The sequence below is a fragment of the Heterodontus francisci genome, chromosome 25, assembly GCF_036365525.1.
Source record: "Heterodontus francisci isolate sHetFra1 chromosome 25, sHetFra1.hap1, whole genome shotgun sequence".
NCBI classification, from domain to species: Eukaryota; Metazoa; Chordata; class Chondrichthyes; order Heterodontiformes; family Heterodontidae; genus Heterodontus; species Heterodontus francisci.
In genome coordinates this window covers 31,207,742-31,226,522 of record NC_090395.1, presented here as the reverse complement: position 1 = coordinate 31,226,522, position 18,781 = coordinate 31,207,742, and the positions used below count along the sequence as shown (strand labels likewise).

General features: G+C 41.6%; 1 protein-coding gene across 1 annotated transcript in view; it reads right to left on the bottom strand.

Moving 5' to 3' along the window:
- Positions 1-18,781, bottom strand: part of LOC137384071 (synaptotagmin-6-like) — a 324,396-nt gene that overhangs the window by 164,730 nt on the left and 140,885 nt on the right. Inside the window, exon 5 of the mRNA XM_068057646.1 lies at positions 3,206-3,551. Within this exon, the coding sequence (XP_067913747.1) occupies positions 3,206-3,551 (346 nt within the window). The remainder of the gene's footprint in view (positions 1-3,205; positions 3,552-18,781) is intronic.

The window sequence follows — 18,781 nt, the reverse complement described above, 5'->3', positions numbered from 1 at the left end:
TTTTGGTCCTCTTCAGATAAGCCAGAGGTGTTGATTATGTGTGATCCCTCATTTCCAACAGCTATCAGTATTTTCACAGCCTGTTTTTTTGGTTCTGCAATCACTTGGTCTGTGAAGCATAACCGCATTCTTTGTATGAAAAATTGGAACTCGGATAGGATATCCATGGCCTTGCAGTTCATGCTGGGAAATTTGGTATCCATCTCCCTGCCGCTCTTTTGCTCAAAACTTGCTTTAAGTCTTGTCCTGTGGCTCTGCGGTGCTGTTTCCCCTTCAAGAAATTCTCTGTTTAGACTAGTTGCTTGAATTGAGAGGAGCAGGTGCTTGACAGTGCTCTGTGTCTGTCTTGCTTGCAGCGCTAAAGCTTGTTTGTTTGCACAGCTATGCAATAGGCAGTTCAATTACTTGTTTATTTTTGCTAGTTTTTTTGCAGCACTTAAGCTGGTCTGTTTACACAGCTGTTCAGTATGCAGTTCAAATACTGTTTTGCCAGAGTTTGTTCATGTTCTTCACACTCGAGTGGTTCAATGGTATTTTTATAGCTGTGACTGTGTGAATGGGAACTCTTCTTCATGCTCAAGTGATTTAATGTTCTTTTTAAACTTTGGCTGTGTGAATGGAGATTCTGCAGCATCCAAGGTTTTCCAGCGCCTTTTGCTGTCCACAGTATTTTTTGAACTTTCTGTCTTTTGGCTGTAGGAAGGGGTCATTTTTAAAGCTGTTTTACCTGTTGTCATCAACTTAGACATTGGCTTCTCACCACCACTGCCACCATATAATGTGTTATTTATGTTGTCTGATGCAACATAAATGTGATGCGTAGAGTCCAGTTATGTTGAAGATCTCAAACTACTTTATTACAGCTAAACTGTTATATATAGTACACAGCAATCTATAGAACCTTCCTCTAGGTGTTACAGTTGCAGAATGAGTCTGGCTTGTAGTCACATGACCACCTTCTGGCACTTTGCTCATTAGCATACTACGATCTTACAGGAGTATCACTCTTAAAGGCAATCATACAACAGATAGAGACGTTGAACCTCAGGTGTCATCCATGAAAAGGGAGCTCATGGAGCAGTGACAAATGTGTTTGCTTCTGTCAGCATTTCCAGATGCAGTGTGCACCCTTGCACAAAAAATGGAGAAGTTCATCTCTAGCATGAGCGCTGTGATGTCTCAGGTAGTTGCGCTGATGACCACCTCCACTAAAGAGTGGCAAACCACATGGAAAATAAGAATGCGATCAGCCCATCTGAAGTCCGTGCCAAAGAAGATTTATTACACTCCAAGCATGCAGAACTCATGTATAATCACTGTAACGTCCAAGAAATTTCTAAGCATTTGCGGAAACTCATCCACTAAGGCTACGACGAGGACAGTGTATTTTTCAATGGCTTACTCTACTGTTACTCTGATGCTGTGGTAGGGTTCCTCACTGGGATCAGCAGCCAGGTCTTCACTGGGTATTCCTTGTCTCCCAGGAACCAACTATTGAGACTGTTTGGTGGAGAGAACACCTGCAGTAAGACTGCTGAAGGATGAGGGTGTCAAGGCAGATCCTGGTGCAGATTTGCATGATGCTCTTACAGAGGTCACAGACCAGCTCCACATTAACGGAGTGGAAGCCCTTCCGATTAACAAAGATGCCTGGCTGATCTGATAGAGCCTTGAGTGCAGTCTATGAACCCCACATGAGTGCAGTCTATGAACCCCTAGACCTATGGAAATCCTACGAGTGAAGCGAAGCGGACAGCTTTAACCATGTCGAAGTGAATATAGTTTGCGGCATTGGCAAATTAGGCATCGGTAACCTGGGTGTTGCAGTTGTGGGCCCCCAGATTGTGAAATCCTGCAGATGTCATCAGCAGATCACTGGAAGGAGCCAGATGTGAAGAAATTGAAGGCTATGGTCATATTGACAGCCATGAGCAATGTGTGGCCACCTGTTTCTCTTGGGTGCAGGTCACCTTCCAAAACAGTCGATGTCTGCGACTACCTGCCTCAAGAGCCTGAGCCTTCTGAGGCATTGTTGTTCAGAGAGATTGTGAAAACTGACTCTTGGCCTATCAACCCTGTGCTGGGCGTATCGCCTGCTTCGAGGTGCTGCTCTGTTTCCATCCCCTATGTCCCGTGGCCGTAGAGAAGCTGCTGCTGTTGCTGGAGTTGCTGCTCCTGTCGCTATGGCTGCTGAGCTGGATCAAGCTGCTGCTCCTCCTCAGGGGTCCAAGCTCCTGCAGCATACGTAGCCTCCATGTTGCAGAGAAAGCTCACAGCAAGAAGCTGAGATTCAGCTTAGTGGAAATCCAAGGCACCTGAAAGTTACTGGACAATGTTGCTGTTTCCAAAGGAAGTAGTGAGTTCAGGCCGAAAGAACTGCTGTCAGCGCTAGCCTTTGACTGTGGCTAACAATAATCTTGCCAGCTTCAGCCTTTGGTGACTCAGTGGAGAGAGAAATGGAAGACAAATTCATCCAAACTAACTGGTAGCCACACAACTGACCTGATCTCAAATTAAGATGGTACAAACTGGGGACTAAGTTCAACCTCCAAAGCATCCGAACACCAGTTCCTGTTCCATGTCGAGCCCATAGGTGGCAGTGTTGAAGCAGACAGATTCTGGCCAGTTATGAAGTGAAAATAATCTTGAATTCGTACCTCTGGGCCATGAGGTAGCGGAAGATGCAAAAATGGCTACCCAGGATCATTTTTTAAATCTTCTACTGAGTTCCTTATATCCATTGAACTTATGTATCCCTCCCCTCACATTAAATATAAGACAGTAATATTTAAAAGGAAGAAGTCGAAGAGGAGCATATTTTATTCAAAGTCTTCGCCCTTTCCATATTAAAAAAAAAAGTACAACAATTTGTGACAATTTAAATAAAGAAGAATCAAGCCATTGCCTGGCCTAGAGACTTTGTCAGCCTCCACCTTTGAGCTAAACTGCTCTTTAGTATCACCAGTAGTGAGGGATACAGACCATCTCTGTTGACTGACTTAAACTGCATTCAACTAATCTAGAATTGCTGCATGCCAAGAGAGAATAGTGAGCACTTCCCCTAGACATTACTTCCCTTTTGAACACATAATCAACAGTTTAAACTTAACTGGAACTCTAGTTAAACAGAGATTAGCTTTTAAATCCAGGCAAGGCAACAGATGCATACACAACATACCTCTAGAAACAAAGTTGAAACACTGACCTGGAGGAAGAGGTTGGCTCCGTCGTCTGTCTCTGTATCCGCGTGTGGCGCAGGATGTGGTCTCTCATGGACATCTGGACCTCGGCTGGGATATCTGGAGATGTGTGGCTGATCTTCATGGCTGCTTCCAGGAAGCTCATGGATGTGGATTCCTTGGGTTTGTCACTCATCTCCTTGTCGTAGTCAGTGTTGGTGACGTTGACCGTCTCTCCAGGAACGGAGGTGTTAGAGAGAACCTTGTTCTTCCAGGGTACCCAGCACAGCTTCCAGAACACAAACAGAAAGACCGCCACCAGGGCCAGACCACAGAAAATAAGTATCACTGCAAGCAAGCTGACCGAGATATCTGCAAACAGAATGGAGGAGGTGCGAGTGACAAGAGAATGACACATAGACAAAGGACAAAGGGAGAGAAAGAAGAAAAAGCTATGAGAAAAGCCTGAAGATTATTTTTCAATAACCCACAAGAAATAGTTTACATTCTATTACTAATGATGCATGGAAGGTCCTTCAAAGCTGAACCTAATCCAAGCTAACTGGTTGCCAAAGTTCCCATTCTATGAACACCCTGTAACAAAATAAACATCATGTTCATTTCCAGTATTTCACTGAAGCAACAAAAATAATTAAATCAAGATTTGAGTTCAAAACTAGATTTTAAAAATCTCAGCTTTACCTTGTTTCTATTTGGCAACGCTTCAATAAATGACAGTAGACTGCATGTAAAAACTAATCCTAGTACCTGTCTCACAGGAGAAGGGCACACCATTTTTACACTGATTTACCTATCTGTGTTACTACACCAAAAGACACTTACTTCTCCATTACCTTGTCCATTTCTTAAGTTTTACCTGTTTTACAGAATACATAGCTTAACCCAGTTTTTAATGTACATGAGCCATTCATCCCATCTTCTACACAGTGATTGCTCAGTTTGCACTGTATATACAGTTGGCAAAACATGTACAAACCATACATTACAAGGGAGATGTAAATGGTCCAACTGGAGTGTACTGTGTACAAGGCCTGGATTGGAATTCACCACAATCTTACCTTGTTTTATTTATATTTTGTGCATCATTCTCTTTATTTACACTTAAGGCCAGTCTCTCTGTCGCAGGAGAGTTATCCAGGGTTTCTGAACATGGCTCATTCTAACAGCAAGATGGCCAGTTGCAAACTGTTTCTGCCTCATCAAGAAACAGGTTTGACAAAAGTTAGTGAACCTCCAAGCACTCTGACAGTGGATTGGAGTGGGAGTCAACCCCTGAACTCCAGCCTGTGGGCAGAGGCAGACTGTACCCACACTGTTGCTAGGCCCATCACTCAGGGAATTCCAGTTTATTTTTATCTTTTTTTTTGAGCTTATGGGAGCAGTTTAACTTTGGGCGATAGTTAAAGTCAATAGAAATGAAATTCGGGCTGGATGTCCAATTAGCTGACAATTCACTGTCACCCATTTCACGCTATCACACAAATTCTGTAAGGTGCATGGTTTCTATTTTCAGCACCATTGCACCAAATATCAGTCGATACACACCACATTGAAAAAAACACAAATGAGATGATTTGCAACAAATCCTGATGCATTTGGCATCTAAATATATACGTTAGTTTGATGGTGTGGCACAGAGAGACTTTTGCAACCATTGTTTTGGTCAAAAAACTACATACTTATTTCTCTATAATTATTAACAGGGTTTCTGAACATGGCTCTGATTACCACACTTGGCTAATAATACCTCGCATGATATAAAACAGCATATCCTCCAATTCACTGTCAGCAATACCATATTTACGATATCGAGAAAGAAAGTAGAGAGAATAACTTTTTTCTCCCCTTCTACACTTTAATATTCCCATGCTAACATTAGAGATGGGTTCAAATGGAATAACAAAATTGGCACAGGGAAGAATAAGTCCCCGAATGGTTTGACAGTGTGTCATTGCAATTTTCTTTCCCCATTGCAACAAGATTAAAGTAAGTGTTCATTTGAGTAGTGTGAAAAAATAAATACTAATTATTACTAATTCCTTTAAATTCTATTTTCAATAAAAGACTGCAAAAGAAAGTAATGTCACTTCCATCTTCAGATCTAAGCACTGCCTGAGAATAAGTTAATGGCAGCTTGCACTAAATTGTTTTTGTACAGTTCCTTCCCAAAAATCACATTTTGTTACAATGCATTCAGGCCCTGGTAAAAAGCCAAAAGCAGTTTACACCAGCTGAGTGTGAAGCAAAGCATGAAGGAAATTCCCTCCGCCCGAGAATTTCACTGCATTTCATTCTGGCGTCAGTTTGCGCCTGATCTGGGATTAAGGCAGGGTAGAGATTATTCTGGGCCTACTTTCAGGCCCAACCTTGGCGCTCTGGTAGCAAAGCATTCCCAAGGCAGGAGACAATAAAAGACTCGGAGACCAGTTCACAGACCTGAAACGTTAACTCTGTTTCTCTCTCCACAGATGCTACCAGACCTGCTGAGTACTTCCAGCACTTTCTGTTTTTATTTCAGATTTCCAGCATCTGCAGTATTTTGCTTTTATTTTAATAAGAGACCCAGGGCTGGATAGAAATTCAGCCTTGGGTCTCATCTCGATACTCGTGTGTGCTCGCCTCATGGAAGAAATCAATTCCGGGTTGCCTGCCTCATCAGCTGTGGCCCTCAGGAAAGTTCTGGAAGGGAGGGTAGAGTGGGCTACAAGTCAAAAATAAAACGTCAAAAAGATACCTTTGGTTGGTGGCCACTGAAGAACCATGAGCAGGAAGGGTCTGATACCTGCCCCACTCATGAGGTGCCCAATTTCTCCAAGGAGTTCACTGACAGGAATTAGGCTCCTGGATTACTTATTCAAGCATAATGTCTGTTTCAGGTATCCTCACGAAAGCCTAAAAAATGGGCCCCACAAATTAGGCAGCAGGATTAATGCCTGCACAGAAAAATGGGAGCAATGCATACCATATACCCAGGGTATACACTATAATCACAACATCGGTAAGATGCAAAACTGCTTTGAACTGACAGTATAGCTTAGTATAGATGAACCCCTAGATACTCTTTCGTGGCTATCCAAATAGATTACTGATAGGTAATTTTTTTGTTCACACAATTGTATTGTTTATGAAACATTTGTGTTTCTGTATAGCACAGCAGATATTAATTAAAAATATTCAGAAAAGCCAGAAAAAGGCCAGTTCTTCTGAATAGTTTGAAGAACAATGAGATCGTGTCGGCACTAGACCACATGCATAATGATTTGTAAAGAGGAGGACACTCTGCAGACAAGCCCACGGAGAACTCACACAATAGATCATTAGTTGCATTCGCCACTGCTATTACATAGGGCTTTAAAATGTTTTGTATACTGTTGTCTCATGATCCTCTTATAGCAAGATATTTAAATTTACAAAAGGAGCATAACAGAATGTGCTGCCTACCTCGGACTGGCAGCTAAAGTGAACTCCATCAGATTTATAATTTATTTTAAAAACATAACAAAACCAACAGAGGTCTCCATCTTTCTGGGAAAAGATTATTATGGAGTTGCTTATGGATATTTTCTATAAATGAAAGATAAACAGGTTGATTGAAGAGTAGGACTAGATGTCTGATGTAGGAACAATAGTAGATCATTCAGCCCCACAAGCCTGCTCCGCCATTCAATTAGATCATGGTGGATCTGAACCTCAACTCCTTCTTCTTTAACTTTTTTTACTTCAGGTTTTCTCTCTTTCTCCCCTGAGGGTGGTGTTGATGGAGAGAAGGGCAGCACTATCCTGTTCTATAGAGTAGTAAGACATGGATATGCACACATAATCACAAAAACAGTGATTGGCTAGATTGTATGAGGAAGATGAAAAGAAGTTTCAAAGACTCCTATAGTAAGGCAAACCACTAAGCTCAAGGTGCTTTCTTTCAACTCTCAGTAAATTTCAACACATCAGGAGGTGAGTCACTCATCCCAGAATTCTCCGCCTCTGACCTGCTCTTGTAGCCACAGTATTTACATGGCTGGTCCATTTCATTTCATGTCAATGGTAACCTCCTGGCTGTTGATAGTGGGGGATCCAGCGATGGTAATGTCATTGAATGCCAAGGGGAAATGTTTAGATTTCCTTTTATTGCAGATAGTCATTGCCTGGCACTTGTGTGGCACGAATGTTACTTGTCACTTATCAGCCCAAGCCTGAATGTTGTCCAGGTCTTCTTGTATAAGGATATGGGCTCAGTATCTGAGGAGTCGCAAATGATGCTGAACATTGTGCAATCATCAGCAAACATCCCCAGTTGATGAAGCAGCTAAGGGACATGACCCTGAGGAACACCTGCAATAATGTCCCGGAGCTGAGATGATTGACCACCAACAACCACAACCATCTTCCATTGCATTAGGTATGACTCCAACTAGTGGAGAGTTTTTCCCCTGATTCCCATTGACTCTAGTTTTGCTAGGGCACCTTGATGTCATACTCGGTCAAATGCTGCTTTGACGTCAAGGGCATTAACTCTCACCTCACCACTGGAGTTCAGCTCGTTTGTCCATGTTTGAAACAAGGCTGTAATGAGGTCAGGAGCTGAGTGGCCCTGGTGAAACCCAAACTGAGAGTCACTGAGCAGGTTATTGCTGAACAAGTGCCGTTTGATAGCAGTGTTGACGACACTTTCCATCACTTTACTGATAATCGAAAGTAGACTGATGGGGCTGAATTGGCCGAGTTGGATTTGTCCTGGTTTTTGTGTACAGGACATACCTGGGCAATTTTCCACATTGCTGGGTAGATGCAAGTGTAGAATGACTAGTTGGGATCAGGCAGCCACAGTTAATCTTCTGGCCATAGCTGGTAATCAAAAGGCTGCAGCAAATTATTGACCATGCCTCTTCTACAAATCTTAGACACAGCTGTCAATCAAAACCAGTTGTGTTGTGTCAGAAGATTTCATCAATTGATGATAAAATCTTGTGTAGATACACAAAAAAAACTTATTTTTTAAATTACATAGACCGGTTGTCATTTCACAGTATTCAACACAGTGAATGCTTTCAAACCTGAAACCCCTATGAATCAAAAGCTATGGATTGAAAAAGTTTTGGGTATTTAAATGATTAATGTATTAACCTTATGATTATTGAGCATGAACCAGAACCCGGGACACACATCAGCTGACGTTTGGCATGTTGACTGATGTGTGTACATTGCAGAAACAGCCAACAGAAACCAAAGGTAAATGTGGGTGTGATGTGGTCCGTCTAAGAAAGCAGTTGATAAATTGTACTTCACGGCCTAAGAAAGATAAAATCCAGCATATGCCATTTGTGTTATCCTGTTCTTTATTCTTGCCAAGGGTATTGCTGCATCATACATGTAAAAACAAATACTGAGGTTTCTCGATTATCTGCTCATTCTCCTTGCTCATGAAAAATATTTCCTCCATCACTGCAGATGGCAAAGATTCCACATGGTTGGATTTTTACTCTTGAATGTTAAGGGATATTGATAAGCTCAAAAAGTATGATTTAACTTGTGAAATATAGTTTTTCAAACAACAGTTTATGAGCTAATAGCTACCTGGCTGCTATCAATTTCATCCCCTGCTGATAGACAGTCCCTAATATGGCCAGAAAAGTGCTACAATCTAACAGATTGGTAAAAGTACTTAAGAATTCAGAGTGCATCAGGCTTCATTTATTACACTCTGGTACAGAACTATTATCAACCAGTTACATAAAGTATTGTGTTACATCCTCCTTCTGACAAAGTACAAGAGCACTCAAGAGTTGCTTGTATTTATGTATCTACTTTTTGAGGAATTAAAATAGTTTGGATCGTGTTCAGTCCTGCAGCACAAGGTGTGGGGTTGAACAGTGTTCAAAAACTACTCAAGTGGCACACTTGTGATTTTGAATCTAACCCAAGTGTGTTGCAGCCCTGTTCATTTCTAGCTGTTATTCTCTTATGAGAAGGATCTGTTTTCCAATTAATCTGTAGTTATTGCCCAAACTGATAAACAGGGAGTTATCAGCAACACCATAGAGTAACTGCTAATTGGAATAATTGGCTTCAAACTGAGGGCAGACATGGTTTTATTTATTAACTTTCTTTTGTTCTCAAGCTAAATAGTTTAAATATGCTGCCTCTTATCATTAGAAGCAGGAGGTTAATTATTGCAGTTGAAAGGATGTGCCTGAAGCAGCTTCAAATTTCATTATTGCCCTGTTAATTTTTAAAAATGTAAACAGATGCATCCATTTGCCTATAACCTACTTCTGATTGTCTAATAAATATTCTAAAGATCCCCTCTGTCACATACCATCCCAACTTCGACATATAGTGCTGTTCCTTCATCATTGCTAGCCCAAAATCCTGGAACTCCCCACATAACAGCATAGTGAGAGCTCCTTCACCACATGGACTGCAGTGGTTCAAGAAGACAGCTCACTACCACCTTCTCAAAGGCAACTAGGGATGGACAATACGTCAACATCTCGAGAAAGAACTAAAAGAATTCTAAAAGCACAAAGGAGATTGCACCAGAAGTGCTTGTTAATGAGCATACACACAAAAAAGGCCCAAGAAACCTTTCTTCCTGCTCCCTCCTGAAAAGTTGAGCCTTTGGTTCAGCAACACAAGAAAAACAATTGAGTGCAAGCTGTTGACCAGATGCTTTTCTCCTTGACTGAAGTATAAATAATTGAACTCTGAGGGATCAACTTTGACAGCGTTCCACAGAGGTGGTAACTGAGTATGACTGAGAGCAAAATCAACTTCAAATGGTTTCACCACAGCTGCTCAAACTGTGTTGCTGGGCAATTGTAGACATCAAGAATTTCTTGGGGTTCTGTGGGGACATTTCATTTCTTTTGATGTAATAACAATATTGATTTACAGATGATGATCATCATGAACTCCGTTTCAAATTGTTCATCCTTTGACTATTCCCCCGTTGTATCAGTCCCAGTGTTTAATATTTGAACTCTATTTAATCAGTTAAAACCAAGAGCTTGTCTCTGAACACCATTGGCTTCTCTGGATGTGAAGCTTTTAACAGCTACTGCAAAAACCACTTCCATTTCTCTATGTTAACACAGACATAATAGATGGTTTGGTGTGGTAGAAATTACAGAGACCTGATAGGACCTTGGACAAGATTGGGAGTTAAGTATATCAGGAAATAGGATTTTTGGCTAGGAAGACTAAAAATGGAATGACTAGGAAGGATTGTGTTGTCCTGATGGTAGGAAGAAAAAACCTCAATAAGTGTAATCAGCATAGAACTAAGGAAAAGAACATCACAAAATGCTGACTGTGATAACCTCATGGAAGAATGTTTGTTTATATATATGCAGAGCAGGAAGGAATATAAGACGAAAAATGTGGCAATAATGGGAGATTTAAAACTGCATAAATTGGATAGAAATAGCACAGCAGGTGAGAAAGGAAAGATATTTACTGATTACATTCAAGATAATTTCCTGAAGCAGCATCTTTTCACCCAAGCAAGGCAGTTGGCGATACTTGAGTTAGTTCTGAATAATGAACCAGAAATAGTTAGCGGTCTGACAGCAGGAGACCATCTTGAAATTACTCCCCATATATAACTGAATGCACCATCAAGAAAGGAGTATGACAAAACAAAGCTTTGGAATAAACGTAGCTAACTTGAAAGGGGTGATTGGCTGGAATAGGGTGGGAGAAATTATTAATTGGTAAATCCACAGACTAACAGCGAAATCTATTCAGGAAGGTAATCCATAGATTACAAATCAAGTACACAATTCTGGAAGACAAAAGGGAAACATCCGGGCGATGCAACCATATTCTAAAAGAATGGTTAGATAAGTATAAAACAAAAGAAGCTTATATAAGGACAAAGCTAATTGACAGGAATAAAGGCTGGCAGATTACAGAGAGCAACAAAAAAAGGGCAAAGGGGGTATGAAAATAGCTTGAAGATGGAAAGAAGGCCACTATCAAGGATTTTCAGAAGCACAAAGGGAGATTGGTAAAAGAGATCTGGGGTGAGGGTTCCCAACCCTCCCACTTTGCTCCGGACAGTCCTGAAACAACCCTGGTGGTCTCTGCTATTCCGAACTCACCCCTTCATTGCCGGCTGTGAGGATGGTGGCATTAGAGCCAATTAACATAGCCTGGAAACTCCATAAATCCTGAGAGAGCAACTCGGGAAGGGAAGCAGAGCGCAAAATATATTGGTCTGGGGGGTGCTGGAGAGAAAAACACAAATTCGGGAGGGAGAAAGGAACAAACTGAGGAAGGAGAGGGAAAGAGATAAACGCAAACTGGAGGAGGGAGAAAGAGGGAAAGAAAAGCACACGAAAGGGGTGGGGAGGGAGAGAAAAACAAACTTGTGGAGAAAGAGGGAGAGAAACACAATTAAGAAAGAAAACACAGACTGGAGCGGGGCAGGGAAATAGTTCCTATCAGCCTATGATGTGCACTGTTGTATAATATTTATTTGATTTTCAATTTAGAGATACAGCAGTGAAACAGGCTCTTCGGCCCACTGAGTCTGTGCTGACTATCAACCACCCATTTATACTAATTAACCCATATTCCCTACCACGTCCCCACCATTCTCCTACCACCTACCTACCCTAAGGGCAATTTACAATGGCCAATTTACCTATCAACCTGCAAGTCTTTGGCTGTTGGAGGAAACCGGAGCACCCGGCGAAAACCCATGCAGTCACAGGGAGAACTTGCAAACTCCGCACAGGCAGTACCCAGAGCTGAACCCAGGTCGCTGAAGCTGTGAGGCTACAGTGCTAACCACTGCACCACTGTATATTTTATTTCAGCGGTCAGGCAGCTTTGATGCTTCTCTTTGAGGACTGAGCCTCACATCCCTGAAGCTGGACATCAGTGGAGGTTTTACTTAATAATTTTATAATTATTGTAAAAAGTCATAGAATTGTATGAAAGCATAGTTAGAAGTTACTTATATTGCTGATGTTTTTGTTGAATCAGTGGTAGTAACTTGGTAATTCGCAATGTGATCAATACTGGAGACATATCACAGATGTTTTGATTTACAAATTACTTATCAACTGCAACACCAACTTCTATTTATATAGCACTGTTAATGTACTAAAACATCCCAAGGCACTTCACAGGAGCATTATAAAGCAAAATTTGACACCGAGCCACATAAGAAGATATTTAGTCAGCTGACCAAAAGTTTGGTGAAAGAGGTAGGTTTTAAGGAGCGTCTTCAAGGAAGAGAGAGGGGTAGCGAGGCGGAGAGGTTTAGGGAGGGAATTTCAGAGCTTCGGTACAGGCAGCTGAAAGCATTGGTGTAAAGTAGTGTAGTGGTGACCTCACCTTTAAGTAACCTTACCCTTAAGACACCAGGCCACTGATTGTAACTGATGTCTTCTTCTTCTTTGGCCTCATTGTCTCGAGAGACAATGGATAAGCGCCTGGAGGTGGTCAGTGGTTCATGAAGCAGCGCCTGGAGTGGCTATAAAGGCCAATTCTAGAGTGACAGACTCTTCCACAGGTGCTGCAGATAAAATTGGTTGTCGGGGCTGTTACACAGTTGGCTCTCTCCTTGCGCTTCTGTCATTTTTCCTGCCAACTGCTAAGTCTCTTCGACTTGCCACTTTTTAGCCCCGCCTTTATGGCTGTCCGCCATAACTGATGACATCACCACATATATACATATATGTAGCAGACACCATCTTGTAAGGAGACACTGAGTGCACAGCCTACAGACAGAGCACACACAGCATCATGAACAAGACCTAGACTTGAGTCATGTGTGGAGCTCATACAATGTAAATAGGTAATAAAGAGTGTTGTGTTGAACCTATCAAGCCTGTGTCCATCCTTAAGAAGACTCACTGATCTGCTTAACAGTTCTACATAAAAAGAAACACCACACAACACTATGTTTTCTGGTGATGAGGAGAAAAAAAGAAAAAAATAGAGACGAGGCACAGAAAGATCCAAACATAGGGCACACAGGAGGAAAAAAAAGTTGAGAGAAAACCAGGACTGGATCAGATAGAAAACATGGACTGGAACAAATAGAAAACCTGGGCTGGAGCAGATGAAAAAACATTTTGTGGCTACACAGAAATGAGGAAAATAAACGTGATGCTGCCATAAATTAATTGCTAAAAGGGGTGCAAACCTGAACACACTAATCATTTTAAGAAAAAAAAGGTTTAAAGAAAGCAAACCACACAGACAATCCCGGAACATACAGAACACTTGCATCGACGATTCCAGACTTAAGCAAAAGCAATTACCATGTGTGCACAACAATTGCCAGTCTTTCCAGCCTTAACAGAGACAGACAGAAACCCAGGGCCACACTGGAGCAAATGACGAATGAATTTGAACGCTTAATGGTAGCACTTGATAGCAACGCACCCTGAAGAAAGAGAGCGTTACTCCTACACTATGCTGGACCAAAAATTAACAATATCTTCGATTCACCCACAGACAGTAGAACTGACGATGATTAAGACACAACGAAGAATGCTCTAACAAGATGTTTTCAACCGAGGGCAAATTTTCGCTACGAAATTTATGCCTTCAGACAAACAAAATAAGATAAGTGCGGGACCGTGGACCACTACGTGATTAGACACAGAAGTCTGAGCCAGCATTGCGACTTCACAGACAAAGAAATCATCCCCAGATCATTCTTCTTCTTCTTCTTCTTTGGCCTCCTTGTCTCGAGAGACAATGGGTAAGCGCCTGGAGGTGGTCAGTGGTTTGTGAAGCAGCGCCTGGAGTGGCTATAAAGGCCAATTCCAGAGTGACAGACTCTTCCACAGGTGCTGCAGATAAAATTGGTTGACAGGGCTGTTACACAGTTGGCTCTCTCCTTGCACCTCTGTCTTTTTTCCTGCCAACTGCTATGTCTCTTCGACTCGCCACACTTTAGCCCCGCCTTTATGGCTGTCTGGAAGCTCTGGCAATCACTGGCAACTGACTCCCACGACTGGAGATCAATGTCACAGGACTTCATGTCGCATTTGCTGATGTCTTTAAAGCGGAGACAGGGATGTCCGGTGGGTCTGATACCAGTGATGAGCTCGCTGTACAATGTGTCCTTGGGGATCCTGCTATCTTCCATGCGGCTCACATGACCAAGCCATCTCAAGCACCGCTGGCTCAGTAGGGTGTATATGCTGGCCACCTCGAGGACTTCTGTGTTGGAGATATGGTCCTGCCACCTGATGCCAAGGATTCTCCGGAGGCAGCAAAGATGGAATGAAATTGAGACGTCGCTCTTGGCTGACATACATTGTCCAGGCCCCGTTGCCATAGAGCAAGGTACTGAGGACACAGGCTTGATATACTCGGACTTTCGTGTTCCGTGTCAGAGCGCCATTTTCCCACACTCTCTTGGCCAGTCTGGACATAGCAGTTGAAGCCTTTCTCATGCGCTTGTTGATTTCTGCATCAAGACACAGGTTACTGGTGATAGTTGAGCCTAGGTAGGTGAACTCTTGAACCACTTCCAGAGTGTGGTCGCCGATATTGATGGATGGAGCATTTCTGACGTCCTGTCCCATGATGTTCATTTTCTTGAGGTTGATGGTTAGGTCAAATTCATTGCAGGCAGCCACAATCCTGTCAATGAGTCTCTGCAGACACTCTTCAGTTTGGGATGTTAATGCAGCATCGTCAGCAAAGAGGAGTTCCCTGATGAGGAACGTGAAGGAAGACCAAGACAGACATCACAATTACCTCACGTTCGAACATGCAATCAATGCGGTGGTGCATATCCTCACTGTAAAACTCGTCCTGTGAGGAAAGAAGTATAAAGCCTGTGGGAAATTGGAACATTTTGCAAGAATATGCCGATTGAAGCCTGCACAAGACATTAATAGAGTTGAATGCCAGAGGGAAGATTACATCTTTGCAGCACAAGAGATTTTTGTTGCTCACAACCACAAGTACTGACACCTGCATGTGTGCGATGTGTTCATAGACAATTTGACAATCTCTGCAGTATTTGACTCAGGAGCAACAGTCAGCATAATGGATGCCCCGGCATTCCACAAGTTACAGAGCAAATAGAAACTGCAATCGAACAAGCTGATATCTAAAATCTTCTCCTGTGGATCAGATACCCCTCTACTGGTCCTAGGGATGATCCAGGTTACTCTCAAATCCTCCCATGTTGTAGACTCAAACAAGGGAAATCTGCTAAGTTTTGAAACTACCTGCAAATTGAAGCTGATCACGATCAACATCGTCAGAGGACAGAACTACCTGCTGAAAGAAGACATCTTGAAGAAATATCCACAATTATTTGAAAGCTTTGGCAAAGTGAAAAACAAGAAATTCAAGCTCCACATAGATGAGCCAGTCCATACCAAATAACAAAAACAGAGGATAAAGACGCATGCAGACCAGTGGATGCCCGCAAAAAATAGCAAGATAAAAGGCAACAAAGTCGTGGATTGGCAAGAGAAAACATCAAAAATTAGCTCACTATTTGATCCAAGAGTGTTCATGGTAGTTCAGAGAAAAGGAAACAAGATCATAGCAAAGAGAGGAAACTGCATTGTGAAGAGAAATGTAACCTTCTTCAAAAGACTCAATGCTAAAATAATTCCAGAAGAAAATGATGAAGACGACTTTGATGACTTTATATCTGTGACAACTCAAGACACAGCCCAGCCGAATCAAGCTCACCTGAAATCAATACCACAAGATCAAGAGAGATCATCGAGACCTCCTCAATTACCTGTCCAATATAATGACTACCTCAAGTATCAATGATGAAGGGAGCCAGGCGGAAAAGGTCTGGTGTTGAGGGTGATGTGCTTGCAAGTGTCCCCTCCAAGTTTTCAAACTTTAGTCCAACTGAGTTTTGTTCAATGTAACATTGCATGATTAAATAGCAATAGAGCAATTGTTAATATTTAAAGAAAAGGAGGGAACTTTAAATTTAAAAGAAGGGGGTAATGTAATGTAGTGTAGTGGTGACCTCACCTTTAAGTAACCTTACCCTTAAGAGACCAGGCCGGTGATGTAACTGATGAGTCACCGTATACATAAAAAGATATGCAGGAGACACCATCTCGTAAAGTGACACTGAGCACACAGCCTACAGTCAGAGAAACACAGCAGCATGAACAAAACCTGGATCTGAGTAGCGTGTAGAGCTCATACAATCTAAATAGTTAAGGTTATAAAGAGTGTCGTGTTGAACCTGAATATCAAGCCTGTGTCTATCCTTAAGAAGATGCACTGATCTGCTTAACAGCTCTACATAAAATGAAACACAGCACAAAACTACAACAGCCATCAATGGTGGAGCGATTAAAATCAAGGCTGCTCAAGAGGCCAGAAATAGGTGAGCGCAGATATCTTGGAGGGTTGTGGGGCTAGAGGAGATTACAGAAATAGGGAGGAGTGAGGCCATGGAGGGATTTGAAAACAGGTATGTGAATTTTAAAAATGAGGCATGGATAACCGTGAGACAATGTAAGTCAGCAAAGACGGGGTGATGGGTGAATGGGACTTGGTGCGAGTTAGGACATGGGCAGCACAGTCCTTAAATATTTTTATTCTTTTGCATTGGTTTCTTTGATTTATATGTTGTTCATCTCACTATAAAACAAAAAGTTAGATACTTTATAGGGGGCTTGGTGATCCAAAGACACTCGTAAAGTAAATGTAACAATATTTGCAGTGAACTAATGTCACATGATCAAATGTCATGCGAGTAAGCATCATATGAGCAGTGTCATGTGATTGAATGCCAAATGATCAAATCCCCAGGAATATATTAGTTGGAAACCTTAAGTGGTTTCATTAAAGACAGATTCAAATATAACAATAATAGAGGCTGGATTTAGCAAGAGTTAATATTCACTTTGGTCTTCACAGTGGATAAGGAGGATATGATCCCAGGGTAATGGGAAGGATGGAGACTGGCAAAGGGAAGAAACTTTACAGAGTTTGATCCAAACAGAAAAATTGCAATGGATATAATGGACACTGAACTAGAGGCCATAAATATAAAATTAAGGGCTATGGATATAAGATAGCCACTAATAAATCCAATAAGGAATTCAGGAGAAACCTCTTTCCTCAAAGAGAGTGGTTAGAAGCTGGAACTCTTTACCAGATAGAATGGTTGAGATGATTAGCATAAATGCATTAACGCAACGCTAGATACATACATGAGGGAGAAAGGAATAGAAGGACATGATGATAGGGTAAGATAAAGTAAGTTGGGAGAAGACTTGTGTGGAGTATAAACACCAACATAGTCCTGTTGGTCTGACTGGCCTGTTTCTGTGCTGTAAAATTCTATTTAATTCGATTCCATGGAACAAGAATATATTGTTTCCATCTGAGGGTATTAAAAGTAGGCAATGAAACTGAGGATGGGTTAATTATAATCTTCCAAATCTCAGTGGAGAGAGGGAGTAACTACAGTGAAATAAACATTGGCTGTGGGAAAAGTACGAGAATCCTTGATCAAGGCTAAAGTCGGTGAGCACTTGGAAAAGTATAAGTTGATTAGGAAGAGACAGCATAGTTTTGCCAAGAGTTGGCCTTGCCTAACTAATCTATTACAGAAGTCTGACTGAGCCAGTGAAGTGGTAAATAAGGGAGGATCAATGGATGGTACACACATTGATTTTCCAGAAAGCATTTGATGAGGCTGCAATTAACTAAGGAGGTGCATGAAACTTAAGATGGAAAACTGGTTGGGAGGTAGGTAGTAGAAACTTTGGATAAATGGCACATCCTCAGTTTGGAGGGCAGTGACAAATGGTGTCCCACAGGGACTGATGCGTGGATGCTTGTTTTCAGTATATATGACCAGGGAGTGTACCTGCAGGAAGGGGCCCTATACGTGAGAGAGAATGGAACAGAAGATATGCAGATTGCATAAAGTAGGATGGGAGGAGATTTATATGGAGCATGTGAACTGAGGGGCTGGACCCATGGAAAACTCCTCGGGCTGTATCCAGCAAATATGGGTTTGCTGCAAAATGTACATGGCATGTAAAATGAAATGGAAGGGTTGTGAGGCAACTCACTCCTGTATTGAAGGAAACTGATCTCCTTTGCATTCTTTGTATTGTTGACTGGGTACTATTTTGAACTGTTTCGTAGTGTATTTTTTTACAGATTTTTATGAATAAAGCATATTTTGGAAATAAGAAAAAAAGAGATTTGTATGGAGCATAAACACCAACAGTAGGGCCAAATGGCTTTTATCTGTGTTGTAAATTGCCTGTAAACAGCCCTATATAGTATAACTGACTGTTTAGATGTACAGTCAGCAAAAAAAGCCGTTTAGAAAGAAGAAACTGGGACTGCATTCACCCGCAAACCAAGTTTGCAAATTATCTTTAAGCTAGGAAGTATGAAGTAAAACAATAAATTGAAAAAAAAGTATGTGATTGATAAATGAGTTGGCAGAATTATGACGGATGTCATTTAATGCAGCAAAGTGTGAAGTTGTACACTTTGGACATGAGAATGCAAATAGAAGTACAATCCAATTGGAAAAGCACTGAGCAGATTAGCTGAACAAAGGGAGGATCAAGGTACATAAATCACTAAGCATT